This window comes from Octopus bimaculoides, chromosome 4, assembly GCF_046866305.1.
Source record: "Octopus bimaculoides isolate indiv1 chromosome 4, ASM4686630v1, whole genome shotgun sequence".
Lineage (NCBI taxonomy): Eukaryota > Metazoa > Mollusca > Cephalopoda > Octopoda > Octopodidae > Octopus > Octopus bimaculoides.
In genome coordinates, this window is record NC_142931.1 from 40,319,160 (window position 1) to 40,344,635 (window position 25,476).

The window sequence follows — 25,476 nt, forward strand, 5'->3', positions numbered from 1 at the left end:
TGTCTATTAGCAACAATGAACTACAACTTGAGATTTTTCACGCAACTCTGTGGACATAACCATAAATATTTTCCAAGTTATCTCATTCTTCCTATCGAGATTTGCTATGAAAATGTTGTATCTTGAGTGTTTCTCTTGTTATGTTAACCATTCATTCATTTAGCTGCAAACTGCAAATAGTCTAATTTTAGATATACATAAAAGCTTTCCAGAGTGTTACTACATTATCCATCAGAGTTATCATTGTTATGTTTGATTAGCTAGCTATGATGGCATTCTATGCACAGAAAAAAAAATGTTAGTTTCTCATGATTTTCAAAGGCTAAAAGGAAAAGAGAAACGTAATTATTTTTGTAAAATAATTGTATTATTGAACAGAGCATTTTATACATGCAGGTAAAGAACTACAAGTCTTAAATATTTTAGCTGAAATTTAATATTATTATCAATTTATGATTGAATGGTTTACCAAACAAATACTGATTCTTATATATAACACATTTCTGTCAATTATTCAATTAATGATAAAGATCTAATGATAAACATCTTGGTCTGAGAAGAATAAAAAGATATGTTAAAATATATAAATAAAACAAAGCACATTTTTGCCAATTATCTAATATTTTGTAAAGTAAAAGGACATTAAAATTTATATATAGTTTGCTTGTATTCGCTTATAATTATAGAATTTTATAAATTTTATTGAAAGTTTCTGTCAAGAGTTTTGAACCAAAGTTTTTATTCCTGTATACTGTGAGTGAAAATACTTTATGTGTATCTTAGTATGTGTATATCTATATCTTCATATAAGTATGCATAATATACTTTAAACAGATTTACATGTATATGTATGTTCATTCGTTCATTCAATATACATGTGTTTTTTTTTTTCTTGCTTTCATGGGTTGGCTAGATATGTTAATAGAGGTGTTGTTTTACAACCAGATCCCCACTTTCCTGATGCTAATATTTACCTGTTTTTCAAATAAGGGGTCACTCACACAACATAGTTTCGAAGGCAAAGTGTGTATGGGTTATTTGCTGACAGCAGAAACTGACAACTCTGTCCCATGCACTTTCCTACAGACGGTTGCACACAAACATTTACACATATATATATATATATATATATATACACACATGCATACACACATATTGACATACATAGATACATACATATATAGAGAGAGGAAGGAGGGTAAAAAGGCAGATAAATACAAGTAGGCTTAATGTGTATATGTATATGAAATACAAAATAAAGATTACAGAATAACCTAAACAAAAGGAGTTATGTAACATTCTTATCTCAACAGCTGTTTTGGGAGCACCATGTCTTATTTCATAACCACATTCATGTGTAACAGATGCACATGGTGCCATAGGTTTGTGTAATAAGATAAACTCCAGTAAATTTGTTAGGCCAAGCCAGGTGATCCTCGTTGGGAGAAGAATGGCAAGTGGTCTCAATTCCTCAACCAGCAGTACATTGTGTTCTTCAGCAAAGTACTTTATTTCACATTGCCCCAATCTGCTCAGCTGTAAATGGGTAACTCTGTGATGGACTGTCATTTTGTTCAGGGGTTGTGTTAGCTTATCTGCCTACCCAACAAGGTGGCATCATTTGAAAGTTACAGTGTGAGGAAGTGCATTGTGAGCAGTGGTGTATAACCACATCTGATAGTCTGACCGATACTGTGATATATATATACATGGCTCTGTGGTAAGAAGTTCGCTTCCCAACCACATAGTTTCAGATTCAGTCCCACTGCATGGCACCTTAGGCAAGTGTCTTCTACTACAGCCTCAAGCTGACCAAAGCCTTGTGAGTAGATTTGGTAGACAGAAACTGAAAGAAGCCCATCATATATATATGTATGTATGTATATTTACATGTGTCTTTATGTCTGTGTTTCTCTGCCTGACAACTAATGTTGGTGTGTTTACATCTCTGTAACTTAGTGGTTTGGCAAAAGAGACTGATAAAATAAGTACTAGGCTTACAAAGAATAAATCCTGGGGTCAATTGCTTTGACTAAAACCCCTTTAAGGCAGTGCTCCAGCATGGCCATAATCAAAATGACTGAAACGAGTAAAAGAATGTATACACACACACACACACACACACACACACACACTCCTATTTACATACATGTATACATTTATATACATACAGATATATATGTGTGTGTGTGCATGCATGTATGTGAGAGAGAGAGAGAGATTTTAGATTCAGTTCCACTGCACAACATCTTGGGCAAGTGTTTACCATTAATATAATCCCAGACCAACTGATACTTGTGAGCAAATTTGGTAAACAGAAACTCTACAATTTGTATGTATCTGCATGTATGCATATATGGAGGTTTGAGAGCGTTTGTGTGTGTATGCATATGTATATCTGTGAGAATATTTATATTCTTCACTGTGCTGAGCTACTGGTGGTATGGTTTGGTGACATACCCCTATTAGCAAATTGTACAATAGATTTGCACTTTCAAGGGTGAGGTGGATTATTTGTAAAATAGGACAGGTTTACAAGAAAGGCATCCAACTGTAATATGGTGCTTCAGTAATAAGTATTTGTTTACACTGTACATATTACCAGCATGGAAAAACAGAGTAATATGAATGAACAAATGTGTGTTAGTGTATGTTTCATAAGTATGTGAATGGTTTGTGTGTAGGTATAAATCAAATATTGTGCATATATATATATATATATATCTGCCAGGGGTGTAGCCAGCTCACTTATGCGTACCTTTCTTTCACTGGACACTAAACTCTGCTCGCGAAGACCTGTTGAGGCAAGTGAAATCGAAATCGAACCAATTTCAATGACTGGCACCTGTGCCAACCTCTCCTTCATTGGATACTAAACTCAGCTTGCGAAGACCTGTTTGGGCAAGTGAAATCGAAATCGTGATTGAACCAAATTCGCTGACTGGTACCTGTGCCAGTGGAGCGCTAAGAGCACTGTCCGAGCATGATCATTGCCAGAGCAGCTGTCTGGCTTCCGTGCCAGTGGCACATAAATAGCACCATTTGAGCATGATCATTACCAGCATCCCCTTACTGGCACTTGTGCTGGTGACACGTGAAAAAACATTTGAACAAGGTCGTTGCCAGTGCCGCTGGACTGGCTCATGTGCAGGTGACATGTAAAAAACACTATTTTGAGTGTGGCCGTTGCCAGTACCACCTGACTGGCCCTCATGCCTGTGGCATGTAAAAGCACCCACTACACTCTCGGAGTGGTTGGTGTTAGGAAGGGCATCCAGCTGTAGAAACTCTGCCAGATCAGATTGTAGCTTGGTGCAGCCATCTGGTTCACCAGTCCTCAGTCAAATCGTCCAACCCATGCTAGCATGGAAGGTGGACGTTAAACGATGATGATGATGATGATGATACATGTCTATGTATATCTATGCTTGTAGCATGTACACATGTGTATATGATGTGACTGTATAATTATGTAGATATGTATGTGTGTCTGTATGTATGTATATATTTATGTGCACGTGTGCTTAAGTGTTTATGTATGCAGTATGTGTTTGCAAGAGTATATGCTCACATACTTTATATGTGCTTATGTGTTGTATTGTGTATGCATATTAATACTCACATGATTATGTGTATATGTATGTGTGTGTAATTGTATTGTGCACATGTGCATATTTCTTATGTTTTTACACTATTTTCCAATTTCCTTTTTTCCCACTTCCCTTTCTTATGAGAAGATTTTGAAATTTATCATCATATAACTCTCGAACAGTATTTTTTTCATCAAACAATCTGCAAACACTGTAATTCATGACTTTATAATATAATAATGAGTGAACTCATGATTTTAAGGCAAGTTGCCATGGCACAAAACTATTAACCCTTGAATTACTTTCATAACTTTTGTGTTAATTAATGCTAACCATTTTTCCATGCTTGCATGTGCCACATAGTTCACAAAGTAAATTAGTTGGCATTAGAAAGGGCACCCAGTCATAGAAACCATGCCAAAGCTGTCACTGGAGCTTGATGCAACATTTTGGTTCTCTGGATTCTGTCAAACCATCCAAGCCATGCCAACATGGAAAACAGACATTAAATAATTACACACACGCACGCACACACACACACACACACACACACACACACCATCATCATCATCATCATCATCATCATCATCATCATCATCATCATCATCATCATCATCATCATCATCATCATCATCATCATTTTTGGCCAACCTATGATCAGAGGCATTTCATCCCTGTTCATCTGTTTTCTTTTTCCTGTGTATGGAATCCAAGATCATTTCCTGTGAGTTCTCTATGTCAGTGGAGCTTAATTTTAATGGTGAATTGGTTGCTATTTCTGGTTTGACAACCACATAGAGGCTCTGACATTGGTTTGATTGCTTCTTTTAGTTTGCAGGCATCCAGTCTTATTGGCACAGTTCTACCATCTTCCTTGCACTTTCGTGTCACAGACAAATTGCGTGTGATATATATCAATATGTGATCTGTGAGGCAGTCAACCTCTATCTTCTTCATGGTACATGTGCAGTTTATATTTGCAATGTTGTCCATGCATGTCAGTATATAGTTCAGCATATGTCATTGATGTGATTGCAGATGACAACAGCTGTAAAATCATCTTTCAGGAAGCTAGGTGTTTGTTGCAACCAGATCATTTCTGGAGAATATGTGAAGTAAGGGTTGTTTTGCAAAGTAACCTAAACTTCAGTCCCATATTTGATAATCCCTCCCCACTCTTGCATTAAAATAGCTGCAGACAAGTAGCTTGTTTGTTGTTGGAACAATGTCCAAGTATCTTCATAGTGAATCATAGAAATTCTCTTTATTTTGCCTGTCATCATAGGAGTATAGATACTAAAAACAATTATATCTCGATTTCCCAGCCAGGGTCAATCTCAACTATTGGTTATAGCAACAGGAAATGGTACCAGTTTGCTGATGAAAGTTTTCAATGGCTCACCCAACACTAGTTTCACTCTGCACAGCATCCTTGTTTCCTGACCAGAAGAAGCTGTAAGTTTGCTCTTGTAACTCTCCTGGCCTTTCACTTGTGTTTCTGACAGTGTAGCAATGTCTTTAATATAACATATCACTTATTTGGGCCTTCCAGAATTGGCTACTTCCAACATTGTCCTGAAGATCCAAGATCCAAAAATTAATTTGACATGTTTTTTCTTCTTGCTGTATTTTGACCACAGAAAAAGAGCACCACTAGGTATGATAACTCAGTCAGGTTAACATGAGCGTGTGGTTTGTATCCATCTTTTTTATTGGAACATCTGCATATTGGAGCAAGCATCGTAATCCTGAAATAGCAGTACATGGTCAATGAAATAGGATCTTGGGCCATTGCCATGCTTCAACATAAAATTACAACCATCACATTCAAACTACCAGTGTGCAAATTGTCAAGTAGCAGTTCTAGCTTCTCAAGCTTGCTACTTTAGCCAGTTATCACTTCTGTGCTTTTTCCTTCTTATGCACCATGCCCTTGCTACTGACTGAGCCCAAGTAGTCACATACTAGACTCTTACTCTTATCCCAGCAGAACATCAAAAATGTGACAACTGGAAGATGCCAGAGCAGCGGTCTAGCTTCCGTGCCAGTGGCACGTAAAAAGCCCATTTGAGCGCGATTGTTTCCAGTTTCACCTTACTGGCACTTATGCCAGTGGCATGTGAACAAAACATTGGACTGACTTCTGTGCAGATGGCACATAAAAAAAAACACCATTTGAATGTGGCTGTTGCCAGTACCGCCGGACTGGCCCTCATGCCGGTGGCACGTAAAAAGCCCATTTGAGCACGATCGTTTCCAGTTTCACCTTGCTGGCACCTGTGCCAGTGGCAATGTGAACAAAACATTGGACTGACTCCTGTGCAGATGGCACGTAAGAAAACATCATTTGAGCGTGGCCGTTGCCAGTACCGCCAGACTGGCCCTCATGCCGGTGGCACGTAAAAAGCACCCACTACACTCTCGGAGTGGTTGGCGTTAGGAAGGGCATCCAGCTGTAGAAACTCTGCCAGATCAGATTGGAGTCTGGTGTAACCATCTGGTTCGCCAGTCCCCCAGTCAAATCGTCCAACCTATGCTAGCATGGAAAGCGGACGTTAAATGATGATGATGATTGGAGCAAGGTTTATTTGATAGTAACTTTATCCACCATTATAAAGTGGTATCATAGAATGTGTACAGTTTTTTTTTTCTTTATTGATCCAACAGTGCTAACAGTTGGATCACTGTTCAATAAATTATGTTTATTCACAGCTAATCTTTAAATCCAGAAGCCATTCCACTACCCACCATCTGTAGGCATACTCTTTATTTATTTATCTAGCTGCAAAGTTACATAAGTGACTCACAGATCAAGAGTTTCATGAGTTTAGAGTGATTTTCATGCTTGAATGGCATGACCATGTCAATCAAAAGCTAGGCATGAAATTTCAAACTCTTATATAAGACAAATGGTTACAATAGATTTCATACCTTTCTGTTTATATACTTTTTTAACAAAGTTACCTGACAACTGAAAAAATTCAATTGGTTTGTAATAATTTTCTTAATTAACCAATCAAGCATGCTTAATGTATAAGCCTGCAATACGAACTTATAAAAAAACTCTTGATTGTAACCTAAGGGCAGGGATAGGGAGAAGTAGACGGATCTTTTGGTTGACATATTGTTAGTCAGTGACACATTATTTGAACTCTCACTTCTCATCTTATAGAAACAAAGTTTTGACTGTTGCTGCAAGATTTTTCATTTGAAAATGCCACACACTGAATATGCATTAATAGTTGTTTTAACAACTTTTCAGCAAGATCTCAACAAAACTATAACACATTATTTGTCCATCTATCTTTTCTACCAGCTATTCCTGAGATGGTTGTATAGATAGAGTCCTTGGGCACCTCCTCTATAGAGTCCTATCAAAAGCAACCATTATTAGATTTTCCTGCTGGATTCCGAAGCATGACCAACTGAGACTATGGACATTATCCAACTGTCTCCTTCTTCAATTCAGTTTTCATGCCTATCCTCACCTATGGTCATGAATGTTGGATAATAACTGAAGGAGCACAATAGTCAATACAGGAAGCTGAAATGGGCTTCATCCAAAGGATCTCTAGAGTTAACCTTACTCAACAGGGTGCATAGCTCAGACATCAAGGAGTTTTTCCAGGTTGAACCACTTCTTTTTCATTTTGAGAGGTCACATCTCCAGTACAACAAACATGTGGTTAGAATGTTGCAGGAAAGAATTGCAAAACAGATTCTTCAAACTATGCCAACCGGCAGGAGACAAATTATATAGAAAAACTATATTTATGCTATTCTGTTTTTAAATTCTTCTATCAAATTTGGTAGGATGAATATGAACTGAGATGTTTTAACTTAATTCAGTTTTCCTTGCTACCAACTTTCTTGAAACATTAAACTAGATGCCACTAGATATTTCATTTAATTGGATAAATTGAATGTTGTTACAAAAAACTGGAATATGAAGTTCATTTTAAATATATTTTCTATGAAGTTACTTAATTGCTATTTCTTAGCTCTGCACATGCTCTTACATGCTTCATTAAAATGTAACAAAAAGCTTTGTGAATAGAATATTACTAGAATATTGTATTAGCCTTCAGCTGTTGATGATTATGATATTAATCAGCTTAAATTTTATTGTTGGGAAATACTTTAATCTCTACTAAACTCTTATCAGATGCACAAAATTCTTGACTCTTGAGTAATTCATGCAGCTTTATGGCTAAATAACTCTCTGCTTTTGTATATTAAGTTCTACAATTTGTACCACCATACCTATATATCAAACCAAATCACACTGGAACCTGTTGCAGCTTGCCAGCTCTAATCAAATTGTCCAACCCATGACAGTATGGAAAACAACATTAAAAGATGATGAATCTCTGCTGTTTGATGAATTAATATGTAAGTGGGTGAGCATTCCACAGACATGTGTACCCTTAATATAATTCTTAGGTAGAATCAGTGTGACACCATATGTGACGAGACTGTGCCATCCATCCAGTTTCACTCACAAGGTGTGGTTCAATCAAGCACACACCACAACAACTATTGGGGTTAACTTTGCAGCTTGCAAAGCAAAAGAAAGCTCTCATTTATTGTTATAAGGATAGTGATGAGGAGAATTACAGAAGAACGGTATTTGGGTAGGAATAATGAAGACAGGGGAAAGGGGAAGAGAAAGCATCGAGGGTAGGCAAAAGGAAGAGGAGAACAAAGTGGGGTTGAGTTAAGTGGACTGAGTGGCATAGTCTACCTTCTCTGCCGACATGGGTTTGGATGGTTCTTCAGAATTCAAGACAGTTTTTATTGGAGTTACACAAGTTCATTGTTAAAAGAGGGTAGTAGGGAAGAGACTAGCTGTGGCAGTTTTTGGGAAGTGCGGTTTAGGAGGCAAGGTGAACAGTATCAGTAGGATGGGGATAGTGAGAGCAAGATAGAAAGTGTAGGATGGTAAGGAGGGTTGAGCTGAAGGAGATGCAGTGCTGCCCCATGTTATACATGGATGGATAGAGTGATGTATGTAGGAATAATAAGATGGAAGGGGATAGCAGGGGTGAAAGGGGAAAGTAATGTCAGAGGATAAGTGGGACAGAATGAAAGTGATAAGGGTGGTGAGGAAGGTTGAGCAGTAGCAGATGCAGTGTTACCCCATGTTATGTATGGATCGATAGAGTAGTACACGAAAATGATAATGAGATGCCAAGGTGTGTCTTTAAGGTAACATGTCTAAGAGAACTTGGTGACAGGAGGATTAGTGATGGTGAATAAAATTTGCCAGAGTGAAATCCTGTCCCCCACTCCAAACATTATGATTTAGGAGGAAAGCAGAAGGAGAGGTAGCTGGAATGTAGGTGGTGGATGTATGGGAAAAGGAGATATTCAGTATGCACAAATCAAGTACTTCCCTCCAAGTTATGGGTGGCATGACACAGTGAGTAGAAAAGATGATGGGGAGATGGAAGGATACATAATTGCCACACCATTTAGGAGAATGAATAGTGGAAGGGCCATGAGAATATAGTATATATATTAGGTAAGGAAGGTGTGTGTGCACCGTAACCTGCTATTTCAACCAGTATTTCATCAAGCTTGCATGGGAGATCAGGTCTTCTGCAGCACCATATATCACTGGCCAATATGGTCTTCTGTCATTTCTTCACCTTATCCCAAGTCTTCCTTGTTTTTACCTCTTCCACATGTATCATTCATTTTGAGGGTTTGACACTTGCTTGTGTAGATGTCATCCACCATCTGCATCACATGCCTATACCATCACAATCTCCTCACTTGCAAACTACTTCTGATTCTCCTTATACTCAGTTTGTCTCAGTTATACTTCATCACTCATGCACTCTAGCATACTCAGCAAAGCATGCTTGCCTCACTTTTTTCTCCTTGCTGTGCACAGCACATGCCACATACGTGCATCAGATAATCTGCCCTTCACCTTGAAGGTTAAGCTGTTTGTTGTTAGCAGAGGTGGTAGCTTCCCGAGCTTTCTCCAATCCATTCATATTCTGCCAACCACACTTTTAGAATATCTACACCCACTGCTAATTTAATTTGGTTGCCTAAGTGGCAAAAGTTATCAACTACTTCTAGGGAGTTGTCTGGGGTTTGAGAGAATCTATTTTCTGAGTGCTCTAAATGTTTACTATCCTTGTACACCTGCTGCATGAAATCTATGTTTTCTGTTAACCTACCTGTGATCTCACTGCCCCTTTTGTGTCTATTATTTTATCCTGGGAACACCTTATAGAATTTCTACTAACTTCTGTTCTGCAGACAGAACACAGCCATTTCCCTGATGCCATTAAGGGCCTTGTATTCCTTCCTACTTGATAAATCTTTTGCTTTCACTTAGTTTACTTCAATACAAGATTTTGCTTCTATGTCTGGAATTTTAGCTTCAATTCTTCTACAGATTCTGTTATGCGAGTTAAAAATCATCAACACACAGTTGTTCCCAAAGGCAACTGCTCATAAATACTTCTATAATGGCTCGGAGGATTATCATGAATAGGAGTGTGTTGAGAGCCGAACCCTGATGTACCCCCAACCAGCACACTAAATTCATTGCTGAGGTAATTGCTGATTCTTACCTTGCTAGGCTGCTCTTTCATATATAGCTTGTACAGCCCTCACAATCCATTCATCTGCTCCAGACCATGCAACAGACGGCTAGATATGAAGTTCTACAAGATGGAGCTATTTTTTTATTTATCATATTCATTTAAAATAATTAACCAGTATTTAAACTTTCACTAAATTTTGTAGAAAGGTATCATTCATCTCCTTACTACAAGCAAAATACATTTTATAAAGTTTACCATTTACTCATCTGCCCTCACTCTCCCTGGAATAAACAATCTACAATGTTTCCCGCTCCACCAAAATTAACAGCTTAGAACTTCCCATCTGCATCATCAACATTGACAGCCTAATTCCTACTTCTACTGATACTCAGGCTTAAGCACTCTTAATCCTTGATGCGCAGAGGAGACATAGACTCTGCAAATCACAAGAAAGGCAAACTATAAAAACTAAGTAGAGGTAAAAAGGATTCTTTCAGCTTACTACAGATAACTTCAATAGTGCTGGTGTTAAAATACACCTAGTCCACACTGTAAAATGATTGGTGACAGGAAGCACATCCAACTGTAAAATCCATACTAAAAAATAAGGAATGAATGAAGAGACATAGATTCTGAAAAAAAAAAACCCTAGTACAGAACAGAAAGAGGAGGCTCTTTAAACTCACTGCATGGAACTTTTTTTATTACTGTTGACATGATGAAATGCACCTAGACTATGGGTACTGTAGGGGCCCATTCAACCCATGTTAGCATGGAGAAACAAACATAAATGTTAATATGGAGATGATAATTTTATACTCACTTTTTTTTTGTGTGTATATATATATATATATATATATATATATATATACATATATATATATATATATACATATATATATATATATATATATATATATATATATATATATATATATATATATATATATATATATACATATATATATATATATATATATATATATATATATATATATATATATACACATATATATATATATATATATATATATATATATATATATATATATATATATATATACATATATATATATATATATATATATATATATATATATATATATATATATATATATATATATATATATATATATTGCAACATATGAGTGTAATTCGGATGTTAGTTTTCCAAAGGGCTAAAAAGTATTTTAAAATTATCATTGAATTTTATTAAAATAGCTAAATATGCTGGCACACAAATATACACATTAAAATATACCTTTAGGCACAGGTATGACTGTCTGGTTAAGAAGTTCGGTTTGCAGTCATGTAGTTTCAGGTTCGCCCAGCTTGAACAAGTGTCTTGTGCTTTTACCCAGGATCAGCTAATACCTTGTAAGTGAATTAGGTTGACATAGCTATATTAAGCTCATTGTGTGTGTTGACATTATGGCATATCACCTTGCACTTTGAAGACCTGTGGAATATATAAATTCCTTACTTGAAAAGCAAGTAAGTGTTGGTGACAAGAAGAGCATCCAGGTGTAAAATCCTGCCTCAGAATCAACACACATCCAAGCCATGCTAGCATAGAAAAATGGACATTAAAACATGCATCATTGCTATCTTAAGTAGGAATAAGAACCTAAGGACTTTGATAGTAATTTTAGTGATTTAGATGGACTATTTCATTTTCTAAGGATCAATCACTGGTAAAGTAAGTTCAATTGTTATAGCTTGCCTAGTATAGGCTGATGACTAGGGAAAGTCATATAAATATGTGTAACTGGTAGAACATAAGAGGATGAAATATTACATAATTAGGGAAAATGCAATACAAGGCATATGCACCTTGTAAACTAAGTGACCCTTTTCTTTCTTTCTTTTTTCAATTCTTGCCAAGCCAGTTCACCTTAGCCATGTCATTTGTGTTGTTGAAGACAGCATCTTTTCTGACAATTTGTGTCCCTGTATGTAAGTGAAATATTTATATACATCTTTTTGTATACTGGCTGAAGAAGTAAGTGGTTGCAGAAACACCTAGTTGTGTATTTTCTTTATACAGATATGTTCAAGGTTCATTCTTTCTATTTAGTTTGTGTAGACATAATCCTCAACTAATTTCTAATTAGTTGTAAGGCAATCTCTTTGAATAACTCCATCAATTATGTGAATCAACATGTGGCTTGTTTGGTTTATGTATGCCTAGTTACCATACACATACACATCTTTTGACAATCAGCTTCAGCTTGTGAAGCAGATTTATATCTATAAGGATTCTTGAGTAAATCTACACTGTGCGTGCCTGTGTGTGTGTGTGTGTGTGTGTGTACATACATTAGCTGAATATGATACTGTAACACTCAGAATATAATTATAAAAAAACACATATTGTACTATGTTCTGCAAATGAGCATTGAGTTCAAGATACTATTAAAAGCTCCCTTGTTTGCTTATACATCTCTCAGATATTTTTCATCACTCCTCAATTTAACTCTTAACAAAATAGTTTTCTCTTACTTAAATGTATCAATTCAGCTGAAATTTTTTGACCAGTACAGAAAATAACAATGGATTGACACAAGTGAAAGACAGCACAATATTAGATCAAACTCTCCTTTCTCTAGCATGTATGTTTATTCATGAAATTTATTCTTAATTTCTTCTAATTATCTTCCCTTCTCTTTGAAACTCACTAACTATTATCACTAGCTCTTTGTTCTCATCTACAAATATTAACAGAATTGTGTAAAACATTAATGAAAATTTGATAAAATATTTTCTCATAACTTACACTTTTCCAACCAGCTTTCATAAAACTTTGGCAATTTTGATATAAAATAATTTATGTAATTTTTTAATGACAATCACAACAGTATATTGTTTATTTTTTATTTCTTTCTTCTTTGATAAATTTACTCATGTGAAAAGCAGTCATATGAGAGGTAATCTTCCTCCAAATGCTTTTTTGTTGTGTGTGGTGGTTCTGCAGTGGTTAGTTTCATCACTCAGTTATATCCTTAGTCAACACACAGGCACTCATAATACTCTTGATCTCTTTCTCACCTCCAAACTCAGTTTTATCAAACTGCCACCAACTCTACATCTATTAGATTCTCCAAGTACTAAGTAATCAAGGCTCTTACTGCACTTCCACATGCTGATCAGAGTTTCTCACATTTTTGCTAACTATTCTTGGCAGCAAATCTGAAATCATCCCTGACCAATCCCTGTCAGCCAAACAGGTGATTGATACCATCCTTTTGTGGCATACACTTTTATATATCTCGCACAACTAAAACCTATTATACCAACTGTGCTAAATGGTTCACATACAAATGCACTGCATCAATACTGTTGAAGAACATAGCCTACAATGTTTAGACAAATTTATCTCTCCTTCAAGACTATTATTCAAAAAGCAAAAGATCCCTTTCTTTTGTGCATCATACAAACTTCAAGATCTCCTACCTCCCAAATAGGGCCCTTATCCAAAGGATCTCTGTCAACTTTGCTAAATACTCCTACACACTACTTACCTTGATGTCTTTATAAGTAACATTCTTGCAGAGAAAACTTCCTCATTTGCTGCTCACTTTGTCTTCCACTCCGCAATGCATGTACTTGACAAGACTCCTCAAAAACTTTCCTTCGCCATTATGCCTGCCCCATCATCTTGTGCACATACATGCCAAGATTTAAAACACATCTGGTTGCTTCAAATCAACTATGCCACCAGCTATGACTATATCTCTTCTATTACCTTCAAATGCCACACTTCAGATCTAGCTCCTATCATAACCAAGCTCTTTAATCTTTCTCTCTTGTAGGGCATCCCAAGAATGGCAACTATTTTGATTGAACCAATTATTAACCTATAATTTTCACTTCTAATATTTCATAGATGATGGAAATAGTTGTTATTAGTCATCTTGTGCAATACATAGAGCCTTTCTTTTTCCTTGCTACCCATTGGTGTAACTTCCATAGGACCACTTCTACTGAGGATCAGCTTTCCTATCTTACTTTCTAGTCATTTCTCATCTTTGAGAAATTCAGTGAACATAATGTAATGTTGTATTTGACATCAACAAAATATTTAACTGTATCAGCATGGGGATCTCTGAGTTAAGCTGCCTGCCTATAGGCTTTATCTCCCTTTCATTTCTTGGACTGTAAGCTTCCTGTCAGATTGCACCATTGCATTTTGTGCTGATAGTGCTTCTCTGACCCACACCCTATCAATTCATCCGAATCCCAGACATCTGTTATGTTCCTAAAGACAATCTTCTTTCTATTTATTAACAAATACTCATCACTCCTCCCTAACCTTACAAACATTGATGCCATCCACATGCAACCTAGACACCTCACTTGAAACCTACACTGCTCCATGAACAGAAACCTCAGAGATATTTTCCAATTAGGACATGAAAATCATATTTCTTTCAACAGTACAAAGACATATACTGTTCATATCAAAGAAACACTCACTCTGCTTGTGGGTAACACACAATTAAAACTCTAAAAGTTGCTTCAAATGCTTGACCTGCCAGTATCACATGATCTTGGCTACCTCACATTCATAACAAGCATAGCATAAACTATATCCCAAAGACTAACCTTCCTTTTCCAAGCCAGAAAATATTTCATTTTCAATTAGCTACTAACCTCTTACGAAGCTCAGATAAATCCAACAGTGTAATACTACACCCTCATTTAGAATGCTACTGCTGCTGCTGCCTGCATGTGCACACACACACACACACACACACACACACATATCCAAACAAACTTTTTCTTCACTACTTCAGTAGTTTCTGCTCTTTGGAATTGAGTAGTTGTATATCACCCCTACCAAAGTTATATTGTTTCACATTAATTGCTAATCTTAACCCCAGTCCTCCCTTCCACGACTTCAGCTGTCTGGAATTCCCTGCTTGCACACATTTACCTGCAAACATCAACATGAATCATTTTTTAAAAATTTTGGATGCTTTGTAAAGGTCATAGCCTCCTCCTCCTGCTTAGTACCTGTTAACCAATTCCATATATGAAAATGTAGAGAAGTATTTTAAAATTTGTTAAATGGATAGTTGAAGAACCGGGTACTTTAAATATTTACCTCAGAATGTTTTCTGCTTTTGAGAACTATCTAATGAGATGACTGTTTTCATGGCTGAATCAAGACAAATTCTTAAATTTAAACAATATTAAAGTGTGAGAGCTGGGTAGTTATTGTGTCTCAAATCAACAATAACAGAGTGCATTAAAATATTGCTCTAAGCTTTCATTTCATATAAACTGCTGTTGATATTCTCAACAGATTGGTAATGGTTATTTAGACCAGGTACTCCTAACTGTTATCAATGAAAATGATAGCCTAGAGTTTGAGGAGTGTTGAAAAACTATCTGTTTGTAATGATAAAAGATTTTTTTTAACACTTTTGAAAGAAGGCTGCATTGAATTTTTAAAATGTGCAGACTCACCACTACTATCTTTGCCAGTCATCACTGTACTTTGCTTCAGAAATCATATATTTTTGCTGACCAGTTATATTCTTTAAAGGCTATAAAATTTGTAGTGACAGGTTTGAATGTGTGTACAGATTCATAGGTATGTGAATATGGTGGATGGGGAAAGATTAATTATTGCTTAATGCATTTATGATGCCTGCAATAATTCATATTGCTCATTAGAATTTTGTTCTTTATCTTTTTAGTTTTAATTGCTTGTTAAAATGGAGGGGGGGGCGTTTTTTGTTAGGATTTTTTTGTTGCTTTTTTTTTTTTTTTTTTTTTTCTAAAAGAAAACAGCACATATTTATTGGTTTTGGGAGAATTGGACAACATTCTCCTCCACTTGAAACTCTTCACACATCTCCTTCACATCAGCTCATCATTTGAAATTAATAATCTCTCTCCATCTCTCCCTTTCTGTCCTCCCTCTTTTTTTCTCTTCTTTTCAGTGTCTATTGACACATTATTTCTATTGCATGCATCAATGAAAATGATATCTAAAAGCTAAGCTTCTGCCAGTGTTTTCAATATTATAAAGTTTATAAATTCATAAATTCAATGTGATGTTCTTTTTCTGAGATAATTCCAAGGTTAAGTAGAAAACAAAGTAATAAATCTTGACAGCTCTCTTTTTAATACAAAATTAGTGATATTATTTATAAAAAAACTTATACCTTTACATCAGTTGTCCAGCACCTTAACCACTAACCAAACTTATATGCAGATTGTCTACAAGGAATCCAGTTTAAAACTTTTAAAACTACAGTCACTAGAGCATTTTAAAACAGTAAAGTGATGATGGTAACTGTTAGGATAAAATTAGTGGTTGCAGTGGGCTCATATGAGAGTTGATGCAATTTTTAAACTGTGTATGGATTTTAAGTTACAATTAACTATTCTGGATATGAAAAGGTTAAGTTTATTTAGCTCTTTTGAAAGTTTATGCCAGCTTTAATATTCTTTACATATTGATATAATTTACTGAATTTAAAATGTAATAGAATATGGCATACACATTTTAGATTTTTTTTTATTTTCTATATTTAGCATTTTATTAAAGTATAGTTTCAAATAATACTGAAATTTGTTTACATTTATCTAAATTGTAGAAAATATTTTCAAAGCACATTCATTTCTTTATTCTAAATATACAAGGTCTGATCAAAAAGTATTGGGGCTGGTGTTATAAAAGAAGTTTACAACACATATCAATTCAGCTTTTAATCTTCTTTGAAGTAGTCCTCTTTTGAAGCTACACACTTTATCCAGTATCATTTCCATTGACGGTCCTTTTTGGAGACTGTGAGCAGCTGCCTTGTCGCATTCTTTCAGATTTCTTTGACATCTTGAAATTTTGTTCCTATCAAGTTGGATTCCTTTTAAGCCTTGGATTTGGGGTGATAGCCATAAATCCATGATTTGTCACCTGTTATGACTGTTTCCATAAAGTTTTAGTTTTCCTGTACACAATCAAGGAGATCTTGTGCAGCTGAAACCTGATCTTCGTTTTGAGACAACCACACTTTACTTTACTTCCAAGCACTGCTATAAACAACGGGAGTGAGTATGTTATAACTTAGTGTGTATGCACAACAGAGCTCAAGGTCACTCTGTACCAAGTGGCTTCACTCTGCATACTTTAGTACCATTACATAGCAACAGTCCCAATACTTTTTAATCAGATCTTACTGAAATAAACATAGAATAATATAATCCACTAGATGTCTAAAAGTATAATAGCCACCAAAGTTTAGATTAATTTCATTAATATTTTACTGAATATTTTGTATAGTTTAAAGAAAAATTCTGATTGAGAAATATTGCAAAATGAGGGCTGGGAATATACTTCATTAAAAATATTGACAGAAATATATATAACAAACGGAATGATCCTGAAGAGAGTTGTGAATTGATTTAAGTCTGATTAGTATATATTTTGATAACAGCTACTTATCTTCAAAAACAGTTTGTCCCTTACTTCTGGTACATCAGCTACGGATACTGATATATATTTCTTTTATCTCTTTGTCTATCCTGTGTGTCATATGTGATACACTGGACATATTTCCCTGACATCCATGCATCATATATGATACATTTGACAGGCACAGGGTTATATTGATTAAAAGATTATATCTGGAACTTCTTTCGCTATAATAGTTTAATCTATTTAAAAATTCTTGGTTACTGAATTTATGAAAATAGATAGGGTATCTAGGTCTGACAAATTTGACATTCTAACAAATTCTCGATATGGTAAAAAGTTTAATTTATGGATAAGAGGATTCATGTATTTCTTAGTAACTATCAATCCTGATTTTAATCCTAAAAAACTAGAGCTTTTATTCCTATATATTGCACTTAATAGAGTAGATGTTATAAAAGATTACAACTTTTGATAATGCTTTCTAGCTGTTTATAACAGCTAGAAAGAAATGTATGTGAAACCACCCATAAACATATGCCAAATATCTTCTGTCTGCACAATTTCCAAAGCTCAGCAGAAACAAAGATGAATTTCTCCAGAATTTAATTGTATTAGTTCATGATTGAATTTTAAAAGCTATAATGATTGGCAAAAGGAAACCATCACATATATAAGTGGTTCTTTTGTAGAAGAAATACATTCAAACATTATCAGGACCAGACCACTAGAGAATAAAACCTTACCAGCAGATTGTTATTCAACAAGCTAGTAGAATCATGTTGTTTCTGTGAACCTTCTAATGTTAACAAGGAAAATTTAAATGGTAAATTTGAATATTTTCTCACAGCAAATTTAGAGACTATACATTTTCTGTGGCAACACAAAAAATTCACCCTCCAATAAGAAAAGGCTTGTCAATTCTCTCAAACTATCAATTGTTTCATGGAGCTATATGTTTACCTAGTTCTACATACAGATGATCTAGTCAATGATGTAGCCAAAAATAAATATTATTACAAAATCGATCTAAGTAGCACTTATATTGGTATAATGACTGTAGAAAGACCATTCGCAGCTTTTCCCATTAGGAATGTTATGCATGGTCTAATGGATAGTGGGGTGTCTATATCAATGTACTCAAATTCCTACGCATATTAAAAATAATATATTAATGTTTCAGGGAATCATCAATGACTTTATCAACAAAAATAATCTTACAAGTATCTATTTGGATGATTTATTTTTTTAGTTTGTAGTGAAAGAAAATCAGATTCCTTTCAACCTGCTGAACATGTCAACTGACTTCAAACAAAAGTAAATGTAAATATAATCTAATATCTACTAACTTTTTAGGTTATCTCATTTCACTTAGAGAATTACATCCTGATTTAAAATGCCTTTAACCTCTTGAAGAGCAATCTGCACCTCAAAAAATATCACACACTTTGTCAAGTTTGATCTTTCCTACTCTTTGAAAATTAGGCTGTTAATCAGTGCATTTTTTCCTTCTATCTGAGGATGCTGTAAAATGTAACAATTCTGTTAAAGTTTATATTAAATGGCCTACTGGAGCCTGCTCCAAAGATGATTTGCCTTTTACTATTGAAACAGATCCTAATATAAAAATTAATGCTCACTATCTCAGAGTAATAGATGCTCCCAAGTTCCTTAAAGAATCCTGAAAAAGACTTTTACCATATTGCCAGAAAAAGAAGCTTATGCAGCTACATAAGCTGTGAGGAAAAGGAAATATTTCAATTTGGTGACTGATCAAAGATCCATTTGTCTTTGTGTTTGACAGTAAAAACCTTGGGAAAATACGATAATAAAATCCATTGCTGACAAATCAAAATTTCTCCTCTCCCAAATGCTATAAATTATTTCAACAGTTATAAATTTAGAATGACTTTGTATTCCCCATTGCATCTTGGTTTAGGAAGAATGCTTCATTTTATAGAAGGTACATAGAAGATACAAAACCTACCCATTTTCTGTTAAAGAAGTTTAGCAAATGACTTCGACTGTCTAATAACTCAAATGTATACTTACATTTTGTAGAATGTATACTTACATTTTGTAGAATCTTGGCTCCACCACATCCCAGATAGACTTCCGACATTTGTATTACAAATACCAATTAACTTCTGGCACACAACTTTTCATTTACACTACTACTACTACTACTACTACTATTCTTATAAAAGTTTTTTTTTATTTTGTTTTTATTTTAAACAATGAAAAAGACATTAATACTAACTTCATTTATTAAGGGTCATATCATCGATCTCTAACTTTTGATTACCTTTAAAAAGTGGATCCAAATAAATTTTCAGGGCTAGATGGTATCCTTCTGTTTTTCTAAAATCACAAAATAGCATTCCTATCAGAAATTAAAAGCTATAACCTCTTAAGATGAATGTGTAACACTAGCATAGTTATGGAATCAATAAATAAAGACAACTTTGTATTTTTTTTATTTTTAAAAACAACATTACATCCATTGACATCTAATCAACTTTTAATGTTTTTAAACGAATGGACAGTAACTAACATTGGCTATTATATATTTGAACATTCTGAAGCATGTCCAAATATATGTTTTATGTGAAGAATATGAAACTTACTATATATGTTTGACAAATTATTGAACTAGTTACAGTGTTATTTGAATAATAGATGTCAATTTCTCTAAACCTTGTTTCTTCAGATACTTGATTACCCCTTTTGATACCAGTCTACCCGACACTGTTCCTGGTTTTATAATACAAACTTCCTTTTTGAAGTAATCTAAATTAAAACCTTGCATCAAATTTTCATGTTAATTTATGTTCCTAACACCTGTTTAATAATAAAGTTATTTTACTAAATTATTATTTTCAAAATTAATTTAAACAAAGGCAGGCAGTATATTTCAATATAAATATGGTAACAAAAGGGTGAATTGCTTGTAGATTACTGCAACAGTTACTAAGTCCTTTAATATTTTTCATATATATATATATCTAAGTAGCACTTATATTGGTATAATGACTGTAGAAAGACCATTCGCAGCTTTTCCCATTAGGAATGTTATGCATGGTCTAATGGATAGTGGGGTGTCTATATCAATGTACTCAAATTCCTACGCATATTAAAAATAATATATTAATGTTTCAGGGAATCATCAATGACTTTATCAACAAAAATAATCTTACAAGTATCTATTTGGATGATTTATTTTTTTAGTTTGTAGTGAAAGAAAATCAGATTCCTTTCAACCTGCTGAACATGTCAACTGACTTCAAACAAAAGTAAATGTAAATTAGATCACTTTAAAACAAAAAGTTTGTATTGTGGAACTAGGGGCAGTCTCAGGTAGATTGGCATCAAAAGGGTTCAGTTGAATATGTGTGTGTGTGTGTGTAGATATGTTTACATAATTACATACAGTGTTTCATAATGATGGGACACATTTTGAATGCAAGTAACTAAGACTGCAACTGGCATATATGCATATGGCTGTTGTTGTAGACAAGGCTCTGTAGTTTAGAATTTCACTTCTCAACTACAGGCTCAGTTCCACTGTGTGGCACCATTGAGCCTAGGGCCAACCAAAGCCTTATGAGTGGATTTTGTCAACAGAAACTAAAAGAAGCTCATTGTGTATATTTGTGTGAGTATGTGTGTGAGAGTTTGTATTTCCCACGTGTTCACTGGTTTGTAAACAATGGCTTCTTAACAGTGTTGTTTACTTGCAATTCAACAAGGAAATCTGTCTGGACTTCTTCACATATTCTGTGATCTTAGTAGACAAAGGGCTCATTCATACTGTGACATTTGTTTCCAGTTCTTGGCTGTTTGTTGATTGATAGGACAGGAGGTTATTATCCCACAAGTGCAGTTGGCAACAGAAAGGTGTTTGGCCATAGAAAACTCTACCTCAACATACTTTTGTCTGACTCATACAAGAATGTACATACATTAACATCATGTATGTTAATGTATGTACATATACATTAATATACATATATATAATGGGCTGTGCGTGAGAAGACCCGGCAAGCCAAGTAAGATCGTTGCCAGTGCCCCTGGACTGGTTCTTGTGCGGGTGGCACATGAGATGCACCATTTTGAGCGTGGCCGTTGCCAGTACCGCCTGACTGGCTCCTGTAGGATTTTCGAGCGAGATCGTTGCCAGTGCCCCTGGACTGGCTTGTGCGGGTGGCACATAAAAGACACCATTTCGAGCGTGGCCGTTTTCGTGCGGGTGACACGAAAAAGCACCCACTACACTCTCTGAGTGGTTGGCGTTAGGAAGGGCATCCAGCTGTAGAAACTCTGCCAAATCAGACTGGAGCCTGGTGTTGCCATCCGGTTTCACCAGTCCTCAGTCAAATCGTCCAACCCATGCTAGCATGGAAAGCGGACGTTAAACGATGATGATGATGATCTTCTAACTATGGCATTATTCACTAAGATTCAGCAATTGGTGCCATTTATTCCTTAATCTTCTCACTGTCTTCCTATTACTGCCACCACCTATTCCCTATTTCCTTCATTTTATCCCCAAATTGATATTCACCATGTTTCCACCCAAGTGTCCCATTCACACTTTTGAGAACTTACCTATCTTGGTACCCTATTCTCTTTTTTATATTCACCTTGTACTTTGAGGGTACACTCTCACTTTCTCTCTTTTCAAATTAGGAAGCTATGCAAGATACCTGTTTCGGCCCCCCTATCATACACCTGGCATAAAGCCATGTTCCTCAGTACTACTTTGTAAGGTAGTTGCCATTTAAAAGGGTATCTAGTTGTAGAAACCATGCCAGATCAGATATTGGTACTTGGTGTAGTCCTCTGGCTCATCAGTTATTTTCTAACCATTCAAACAGCGATAATGATGATGATGATATATATATATATATATATATATATATATATATATATATATAGATAGATAGATAGATAGATAGATAGATAGATAGAGAGAAAACAATACAAGACATGAGAGATTGTTTCAAAGATATTTAGTTACATCATCTTACATACATTCCATTAACATAATGTAATTATTAGTTATGTAATGCATATTATACAACCAAGACTTATTGTCAAATTATCAGAGACATGTATCTTTTATATGTAACATTAGGGGACTACAAAGATGACAATTCTTCAGCATGGAGCTAGCAACTATACTAGATTGACTTTGGGAAATACGTTATATTTGGAATCAGATGGGGGTGGGAATTATTAACATACAACAGGGGAAAGCAGACAGGAAATAAAATGTTGGCAGAAAGGCTGTTAGTATAGACATATCTAGTCATTTTCTGATTACCAGTCTTATCAGTTGTTTTTCTTTGAAGCTCCTCAAGTTTAGACAATCATAAAACTTAGCGACAGCTATATATATATTGTTTGTCAACTGTATATCATACATACATTTATCTCTGCAAAAACAAATGTATACTTATAATGCACACACACAGATGTAGAGATAACACACACACTTATATATATATATATATATAAAATGTATGTGTGTGTATATATCACACAATCAACTAGACTATCAGATGTTACTTATACATCACTGGTCACAATGAACTCTGCATCATTTTAGCTTTTGGATGATACCATCTCACTGGCTGGGCAAGCAGGCCAACATTCCCACTGTTCAGAGGGCTACTCCCTCTTGGGGTTAATTCATTTTCAGCTGAGTGAACTGGACCAACATGAAATGAAGTGTTTTCCTCAAGAACACAAATATGCCCTCCAGTCTGAAAATCAAACACATGATCTAACAATTGTGAGTGCAACACCCTGACTGACACACTGTGTGTGTGTGCACGCATGTGTGTAAATATATATGTATACCCATACACAAATGTACACACACAATCCTGTATATTCACAAACTTCTGCAGGTATAACTCTGTAGTTAAAATATTTGCTTCCCAACAACATGGTTTCTGATTCAGTCCTATCACAAAGCGCCTCGGGCTAGTGTCTTCCATTGTAGCCCAGGGGCTGACCAAAGCTTTGGGAGTGAATTTGGTTGCTGAAAATTGAAAGAAGCTCATTATATGGGTGTATCCTTTTCCTGATATTGCATCGTTGTTGTTAATGAGTGTCACTGTCACACAAATAATGTCATTCATTTACAGTATTCTACGGAAACAGTGTGTGTGTTTGTGTGTAAACTGTAATCTTACTACTTAAATTTATCTTTATTTAATTACACCAGCACTAAATGAAAATTAGTCTAGCTATTATAACTTTCTGATTTATGTTTTATTTAAATAGTACACAGAAGACTGAAAGAATACTTCTCCCCTAGTAATTGGTCTTCAAACATGTCAGGACAGTGCAGTCCCTTTTATTTTTCTGTGTACAATTGGTTTTAAATAAATCTGTAGCTTAATGACCTGGAATTTCAACTTAAGTTTCTAATAGACAGTGTGTTATGCATAAATATTGTTAGTTATGCACACACATACATGTGTGTTTGTGTGTGTGTGTATTGTTGTTGTTGTCACATGACTGGAAACAACAGTAAGGTCCTCATAGGATGTAAAAAAAATTTTTGATACCTGCCTATGAGAAATTATAGAAGTGTCAGCTATTTTAACCAACCAGTATAGTGTTGTGTGAGTGGGTGTCAGATCTTAAGTATAGCAATATAGATTTTAATTTCAATTTATTTGTAATGTCAATTTAATTCTAGAATATATGATCTTGTCATCCTTGCATCAACATTGATTTTTAGACTGACCCTGTTTTTGTTGTCTCAATTGTCTATTTCTGTCTATTCATAAAAGCCTCTGTTTTTAAAGTAAATATTTTAATCTGTCATCTCTATCTTCTAATCCTTATGCGTTATATGCCAATATATCACTAGTATATTTCTGTTTTCATAACAGTTATTTAAATTATTGCTTATGATCTCTGTTGTTAGTTTAGATATCCTTAAGTACTGATCATAAGGATTTCTTTCAAGTTCTGCATCAGCTTGTATTATATTTTCACAACATATTTTCTCATGTTTGTATAGCTTAACCCTTTTGATACCAACCTACCCAAGATTGCCTTCAGTTTCATGATAGTCATCTAAATAGACTTCTCATTTAAATTTCACATTTGATGATAACATTATTTTATTATATTCTTCATTATTTTTTTTAATTCAATTGAAAGAAAAGCTGTTTATTTCAAGAGAAATTGGGGGGGAAAAATCTGGTTAAATATGACTGAAATAGATTAAACTGATTGAAAAGATTTTTTTTGAATTTTTTTTTTTTAAGAAATGCTTACCTTTTGCTTATTGATAGAAAACCAGTTGTGTATTTATTTTCTGTATGGTTACACTGCAGTAACTGCTTCTAAACAATTCTTCTTTTGAAAATTTTAGTAAAACCACCTGTTGGTCTCTGCTTACAATCTTAAAAATTATCATCTCATTTATTTTCTTGTGATGAAATAAAACACTTGATCTTTACTTCTTGTTATCTATATTTTACTGATTTTTTTTTTTATATTTCTTCAAATTGACAGAAGTTACCATGGCAGAATCCATAGAGCGGCGTCCTCCAAAACCTTTACAAAAGCAGACAGAGTTCGAAGAGACCGAGGATGACAATAGCACCCATAGCCCAAGCTCTGATCAATCTGACAACACCATAACTGCTGGTAAGTTGAACAGTTTTCTGATACAATTACATTGCTGAGTTAGATAAATGCAGTAGAGAGAATCTTAAATGTGTTAATGTTAAAGAATGAATCTAGCTTGTTGTATATTACAATACAAATAGTCCATAAACACTACTCAAAACACTCTTTAAAATAATTAACAAATAGGGCTGAGAGAAAATACTTTAGGTGAGTGTTCTGCATGCTAAATACATAT

General features: G+C 34.8%; 1 protein-coding gene across 26 annotated transcripts in view; it reads left to right on the forward strand.

Annotated features, from left to right (window-relative positions):
* LOC106880470 (uncharacterized) overlaps positions 1-25,476 on the forward strand; it is a 159,321-nt gene that overhangs the window by 45,190 nt on the left and 88,655 nt on the right. For 12 of the 26 annotated variants that reach the window (XM_052967004.2, XM_089350628.1, XM_089350634.1 and 9 more), the window contains one exon: positions 25,125-25,259. In XM_052967004.2, the coding sequence (XP_052822964.1) occupies positions 25,133-25,259 (127 nt within the window). In that variant the 5' untranslated portion in view covers positions 25,125-25,132. Of the gene's footprint in view, positions 1-4,915; positions 5,046-20,815; positions 20,882-25,124; positions 25,260-25,476 lie in introns of those variants that run through there. The other 14 variants (XM_052967005.2, XM_089350629.1, XM_089350635.1 and 11 more) reach the window with 3 other exon arrangements.